At 44.1% G+C, this 7,732-nt stretch overlaps 1 protein-coding gene across 1 annotated transcript in view; it reads right to left on the minus strand.

Moving 5' to 3' along the window:
* Positions 1 to 437: 437 nt before the first annotated feature.
* Positions 438 to 7,732, minus strand: part of pwwp2a (PWWP domain containing 2A) — a 15,143-nt gene continuing 7,848 nt past the window's right edge. The window contains exon 2 of the mRNA XM_037687191.1: positions 438 to 2,492. Within this exon, the coding sequence (XP_037543119.1) occupies positions 776 to 2,492 (1,717 nt within the window). The 3' untranslated portion in view covers positions 438 to 775. The remainder of the gene's footprint in view (positions 2,493 to 7,732) is intronic.

Genomic DNA, 7,732 nt, shown 5'->3' on the forward strand with positions numbered 1-7,732 from the left:
TGTCTGAATTAAACATCTCTGAAGGGGTGACACATCTGTCTGAATTACACATCTCTCAAGGGGTGACACATCTGTCCGAATAAAACATCTCTGAAGGGGTGAGACACCTGTCTGAATAAAACATCTCTGAAGGGGTGCCACAATTAATCAGTGATGATTACAGATCAGTGACATTACTGATGACTCTGGGCACCTGGGACAGGGGTGACTCTGGACCATGTTTGGGACCCCAGACCTAAACTTGGACAACACTTTGTTTCACAGTTTTTCTGTCTGAAATAAAAAGTGTCTTCAGTCAGAGCATTTCTCAACAGCGCCCAACAGGAAGTGATGTCAGCCTTCACAGCATCACTTAATGTTTCCGCCACTTTGATCAGAATCGTCAATAATCAATTGATGGCTCAATAAACTTTTTAACTTCAGTGCAAACCTGTGATTAGTATTTGTTACAAAAGATGTCACGGTGTCATCAGCCAATCACAACGCAGACTGTCTCATAAGTTCTATTTTGTGATACACATGAACCTGATGACATCACATGATCAATCTGAATGATTGACATCATGCTCTTTGAAGCGAGATGTTGGCGAGCTGAAATGCTGTCACTGAAAAGAAGCTCCACCCCTGGCCATTTAAACACCAACAGGTACCTCTAAATGCTCCCCGCCCTCCTCTGCAATCATGTAACAGTTTTTATGAGTCTGGGGCATTTAGCTCCTCCTAGTTTTTGTAAGGGCTCATAAAAGGGGTGGGGCTAAGGCCATGTTGCCAGCTGCTACGTTTCAAACTGTGTGAGTAGTGCACGAACTTCAGGTGTAAGCTGTTTAGCAGCACTGGCAGCCTCGGCGATGGCACGACGGTACGGGCCCTTCCTCTTCTTATCAAACCGCGACTGAAACGTCTCAAGAAATGGCGAGAGCTGTGGGAGCGGCAGGAAGGAGGTGGTGGGCGAGCCAAACCAGGAGACACGCGCCTCCTGTCGCACTGCCAGCCCTGTGCTACCACGGCGTGCCACTGTGATGCCTAGCACTCGCGCTGGCCACCACGGAAAGCCATAGATCTTGGCCCAGACAATGTCGCCAACGCACACAGTGCGGCCATCTGGCAACAGACATTTTGACACGGACTTGGAAAAGACGGAGGACGAAGACGCGGATGAGGACGACTTGCGACGCCGCTTTATGCCACATCCTTCCTCCTCTGCCTCGCCGTTCGCTGTGAATGAAGCAGGGGAGGTGGAGGCAGGACAGTGAGGAGGTAAGGAAGAGGATGGGGAGGGAGGCGCTACAGGGGTAGGGGAGGAGGAGTAGGAATACGGGTCTCCAGAAGGAGCAAGGTCAAAAGTCTCTGTGGAGCTGCACTCTGAGTGAGAAGAGTCTAAGGAGGAAAAAGAGGAAGGTGGAGGAGGCTCCACCTCTTTCCAATGATTTCCTTGCCCCGCCCTTTCAGCCTCAGGTGTTTCTATGGCAACAATGGCTGCAGAGGAAGGGGAAGGAGCTGTACCTGAGGGTGGGGGAGTGTGAACTAGGCTTGTGGCAGGTTTGGAAGGTGATGCTGATGCTGATGCGGAAGGCGGAACCGGCACCGGTTCATCAGTACGATACCTTTGGGGTTTGAGGCGGAGTCTAGGCGGCAGCGGCACATGGGAGCTAACAGCGGCGCTGCTCAGGTGCTGCAGGCGGCGCGTGAAGTGGACCTTCTGGTTGTGGTTTTGCAGTGCAGCAGCCCTAGTCACAGCCTTGCTGTGGTTCTGGTTCTTATCCTGGTGTGTTGGCAAGTGGTGTGGTACCAGCTTCTGCAAAACCTGCCGGGCCTTGGTGCGGTCAGCAGTAGAACTCTTAGCCAGAACTTTCTTGGAGTTCAGTTTCAAGTAATCGTGGCTGGACGAAGCTGTTGAAGATGAAGTCACACTCCTAAGTACGCGGCGGGATGACGATGATGAAGAAGACATATGTATTCCCGACGATGAACGCCTCTCAGGGGCAGGACGTCCTCCTCTGTCATTGCCCCTCAGACGTTTCAGCTCAGTGGAAATTGGTACGTCTATAGCACGTCGCCGCCGTGAAACGTCAATGCTCCTTTGCTCTCCTGGACCTCGTCGGACCTCCCTGTATCCACTTGATACCACAACGCCTTTACACTTGTCGCAGAGGACCTGGCGTGGGCGGAGCTTGATTGCATTCATAATGGAAGTGGACTCCTCGCAACGGTAGCGCCGCTTAGGTCGTTTGATCTTGCGTGGAGGCGGTTGAGGTAAGGCTTGGTTGTAGGTGTCCCTGATGAACAAAGGAGGTGGGTACAGGGCCCCCTCCTGAAACAAGGGTGGGGGTTTTGAACTCCAGGGATGGGGAGCGGGTTGGCATGGAGCAGCAGCCTCTTCCTGTTTAGTGGACGTCTCATTGTCTACAATCAAAGGCAGCAGAGATGGTGGAGGTTGACTGCGTTCTTCACGTCTGGGAAACACAGTGACGGGGATCCCATAGGGTCCAAATCTGGGCACAAAAACAAAGATCACTTTTAACATCATCATCAACGACGACTCTTCCTGTTAGGGCTGGGCCACATCATATCGTTCACAATAATACCGGTAAAAAAATAAACTTGCCCGGGAATATAAATTATATCATGATATGCTAATTTCATAGCGTAAATACATCAGTGTTTCCCCTACCATTTTTTTATTTTTTTATTCAACCTTTATTTATACAGGTTAATCCCATTGAGCCACGGGGACTCATTTACCAGAGATCTGAATTTTTATCAAAGAGTGATGACTAGGGCTGGGTACCGAACCTGGGTTCTTTTATGGGGTGTATGTATTAAAACTTGCCTCTTCTTTCAGAGTCAAGTTTCGGTGATTGGCTGTAACGATACACGTGGTTTCAGCACGCAGGCAGGTAAAATATAGACATATGGCAAACAGAGGTAAAATATAGACATATGGCAAACAGACATACAGTGAGGAAAACAAGTATTTGAACACCCTGCAACTTTGCAAGTTCTCTCACTTAGAAATCATGGAGGGGTCTGAAATTTTCATCTTAGGTGCATGTCCATTGTGAGAGACATAATCTTGGAAAAAATAAAAATAAAAATCCGGAAATCACAATGTATGATTTTTTAAATAATTTATTTCTGTGTTACTGCTACAAATAAGTATTTGAACACCTGTGAAAATCAATGTTAATATTTGGTACAGTAGCCTTTGTTTGCAATTACAGAGGTCAAATGTTTCCTGTAGTTTTTCACCAGGTGCGCACACACTGCAGCAGGATTTTGGCCCATTCCTCCACACAGATCTTCTCTAGATCAGCCAGGTTTCTGGGCTGTCGCTGAGAAACACAGAGTTTGAGCTCCCTCCAAGGACTTTCTATAGGGTTTAGGTCTGGAGACTGGCTAGGCCACTCCAGAACCTTGATATGCTTCTTACGGAGCCACTCCTTGGTTATCCTGGTTGTGTGCTTCGGGTCATTGTCATGATGGAAGACCCAACCACGACCCATCTTCAATGCTCTAATTGGGGGAAGGAGGTTGTTCCCCAAAACCTCGCAATACATGATGCTTCCATACCAATGCTTCCATACCAATGCTTCACAGTAGGGATGGTGTTTTTGGGATGGTACTCATCATTCTTTGTCCTCCAAACACGGCGAGTGGAATTAAGACCAAAAAGTTCTATAGAACTAAGACGAAATTTTTGGTCTCATGTGACCACATAACTTTCTCCCATGACTCCTCTGGATCATCCAAATGGTCATGGGCAAATTTAAGACGGGCCTGGACGTGTGCTGATTTAAGCAGGGGAACCTTCCGTGCCATGCATGATTTTAAACTATGACGTCTTAGTGTATTACCCACAGTAACCTTAGAAACCGTGGTGGCAGCTCACTTCAGGTCATTGACCAGCTCCTCCCGTGTAGTTCTGAGCTGATTCCTGACTTTTCTTAGGATCACTGATACGCCACGAGGTGAGATCTTGCATGGAGCCCCAGTCTGAGGGAGATTGACAGTCATGTTCAGCTTCTTCCATTTTCTAATAGTTGCTCCAACATTGATCTTTTTTCAACAAGCTGCTTGGCAATTGCCCCGTAGCCCTTTCCAGCCTTGTGGAGGTCTACAATTTTGTCTCTGGTGTCTTTGGACAGCTCTTTGGTCTTAGCCATGTTAGTAGTTGGAGTCTTACTGATTGTGTGGGGTGGACCGGTGTCTTTATGCAGCTACCGACCTCAAACAGGTGCTTCTAATTTAGAATAATAAGTGGAGTGGAGGTGGACTTTTTAGAGGCGGACTAACAGGTCTTTTGAGGACCAGAACTGTTGCTGATTGGCAGGTGTTCAAATATTTGCAGCAGTAACACACAAATAAATTATTTAATAAAATCATACATTGTGATTTCCGGATTTTTTTAGATGATGTCTCTCACAGTGGACATGCACCTAAGATGAAAATTTCAGACCCCTCCACGATTTCTAAGTGGGAGAACTTGCAGTCGCACAGTGTTCAAATACTTATTTTCCTCACTGTACGTGGTTACACCCAGAGCCGTATAGAGCTGCCATACAGCTGTATATGGCACTGGTTACGTCCACAGACGGGGTTCAAGCATAGATATCATATAATGTCTGTGGGTTCACGTTTCCGTGTTGTATGAACTGTGCAGCGTGTGCCGCCAAACCGCTTCATTTTACGAGCGGAAAGATGCTCCGTGTTTGTCTACAAGACCTCCAATTCCTACACGAGTCCAGTTTCACTACTTTTTTGTCTGTCTACACAGATCTCACTTGTAAATGAGTCTTCTAGGCTCAATGTAACTTAACTGTCCAAATAAAGGTTGAATGAAAAAAAAGAAAAAAGGGCCGCAGCCTCCTCCTCTCTGCATTAAAGTCAGCCTGTGATTGTTAGAGCCTGAACAGCCTGATTCAACATTTCCACGACCAGACTCTGCTTCATGTTCGCTCCTGTTTCCTGGAATATCTTACAAAAAGATTTGAAGCTCTCGACCTTTGACCTCTCTAAGTGGCTTTAAGAATCTGTTGGACTCATGGCAGGGACCAATGCAGACATGTTCCTGTTTTTAGTTTTCTACATTCGCCTTAAAATCTAGCTGTTTTTTTTTTTTGTTTGTTTTTTTGTTACATTTTCCTTTTAGCCATCCTATTTGTAAAAAAAAAAAAACCCTGCAGTATGACTTTTTATAATTGTTTATTGTTGTTGCTGTTGTCCATTGTTGTCATCTTTCTTTGTTGAAATCAGGTCTCTCTTGTAAATGAGTCCTCGAGGCTCAATAGGATTTACCTGTCTAAATAAAGGTTGATTGATTCATCCAAGAACTCCGAGGACGGCTCTGTGTCTGGGATTTCAAGTGGTAAGTTCACGTTTGTTAACGTTACTGCAACTTAACACATGCATCGCGGTGAGTTAAACTAGGATCCATGTAACACTAACAAAGATATTAGCGTGTAGCTTTATTTTACAGCTATCTATGTAGCTAGCTAAAATCAAAAGCTAACTTAAGATTGACAGTAACAGATGAAGCTTAGCTTGTAAAAATGTGCTCATCCATCGGGTCAGCTTCTTAAACAGTTCATCTAATGTTCCCTGTTTCTCCTCACAGGAGCCTCTGACCCTGATGTGAGGAGGACAGACAAAAGAAAAGAGAGATGGGGGACCACAGGACAGTCACAAACTTTGTTGTTAAAAGTTTTCTGCCTTTTTCTACAGTGGAGGCTGCATGGTGGAGGTAAGTAAGCTGTAAAGGATTTTGTTGACCAGTTAAACCTTTATCTCTCAGCCTAGATAATATTTTTTGAGCAATAATAACACAACCATGTTATTGTTGATGTTTTGTGTTCTAATGACAGCTGGAGACACCATCAGCCAGGAGCAGCTTGTTTGTGTCCAGAGAAAACAGACATGTTGATGTTTCTGAAGAAAAACTGTTCAGTGAAAAGGTCCTCAGTGTGTAGCAGTGAACATTAGACACTGACGTGTCACTGGTTTGAAACTGGTCTTTTGAACTGGAAATCATTTGTTTATTTTAATGTAAGAAAACTGCTTGGAACAGAAAAATACCAAAGTTAAAAAATAAAACTCAAGATTTGTACTGTAATGTGTACCGTATTTTTCTTCTTGTTAGAATATTAATTACAAAATTGGTACCGTAAAAGTACAGTTCAGGAACCGACACCGAAGTGAAGGTACCAGTACCGATTCCAAATTTTTTAGAAAGGCACCCAGCCCTAGTGATGACAACAGTGGACAACAACGACAACAATAGACAATCATAAAAGAAGCATACAAATTAATTTTTTTTTAAACAAGTTAAAATAAAATGGCAACCAAAAGGAAGTTGCAAAAAACAGCTAGATTGTAAGGCAGTGTAGAAAACTAAAAACAGGAACATGTCTGCGTTGGTTTTTCCAGGAACTTAACAGATGTTTTAGGACACTTAGAGAGGTCAAGATCGAGAGCTTCAGATCTTTTTACAATACTCCAGGAAACAGGAGCAGATCCTTTTGTCTAGTTCAGTCCTCACTGAGGGAACACTGCAGGTAATAATGGCCTGAGAGCGCACGCTGTAGCTGCACTCACACAGAGACATGTAGGAGGAGATGTATGAAGGCAACAGACCAGGAAGTGATTTAAAGATGAAAATGTACCAGTGGGAGAGTCTGTGTGAAATTGTATCTATTATTTATTTAAATTATACAAGCGGGGGGCACCCCACCCCTTTAACAGAACCAAGCGTGCCGAACTACCGAACCGAAATGTGCCCCCACCCCCCCACCTGTTGGTACTGTCGTAACACTAAGCTAGCCGTGCGCAACACTAGCTAGCTAAAAAGCTAAAAACAAACAACACACAGCTCAGCTGTGTACTGCATAGAGGAAGCTGAAACACCAGCAAAAGCTTCAGGGTCAATTTTGGGAAATCGGCCGATGCATTAGAAACTGATTTTACAGATTTTTTTTTTTTGTTTGTTTTAACAACAATTGTCTGAACCTCAATTATATTTCAGAGCACTGCCTTATGGCCAGTTAAAACAAGTTTGTATTGTTTCTAGGATTGGGCATCGTTTAAATTTGAACAATTCTGATTCTTTGTTTCGATTCCAATTCCTATTGATTCCAATTATTTTAGAGGCGGAGTTAAAAAAAAAAAGACATGTCAGTTCAATTCAGTTTATTTATATAGCACCAAGTCACAACAGAAGTTGTCTCAGGGCACTGAACGGAAACATTCACATATAATATATATATATATATATATATATATATATATATATATATATATATACTGTATATAATAAGTTAACACTATTCATCTGAGGAGCAGACTGCTCTGAGTTTAACTCCATCATGTTATAAATGAGCTGACCTTATGTGATGGCTCAGTTCGTGCCTTGAGCACCCAGACTCAAATGCTTTTGGCAGGATGGATTATTTCTCGGGGATTACTCTGAGGCACGGTCCAGTGGTGTGGCCATTTAATTTGGACGTTCCAGAACCGAGTGGACCAACACAGACTCATGGTAGACATAAACAATAAAGTTTAGTTGGCAGCTCAGAACACCACATACAGAACACCATGATGGACTTTGTGGACAAGGTGAGGGATGTCATCATGAAGACTGAAGAAACAATGGTCTCTTTTGATGTCACATCACTCTTTACGTGCATTCCTGTTGATGCAGTAGAGGTGGTCAGTTTAAAATTAAAATCAGACACCACTC

Source organism: Nematolebias whitei, chromosome 14 (assembly GCF_014905685.2).
Source record: "Nematolebias whitei isolate Nwh7 chromosome 14, NemWhi1, whole genome shotgun sequence".
NCBI lineage: Eukaryota > Metazoa > Chordata > Actinopteri > Cyprinodontiformes > Rivulidae > Nematolebias > Nematolebias whitei.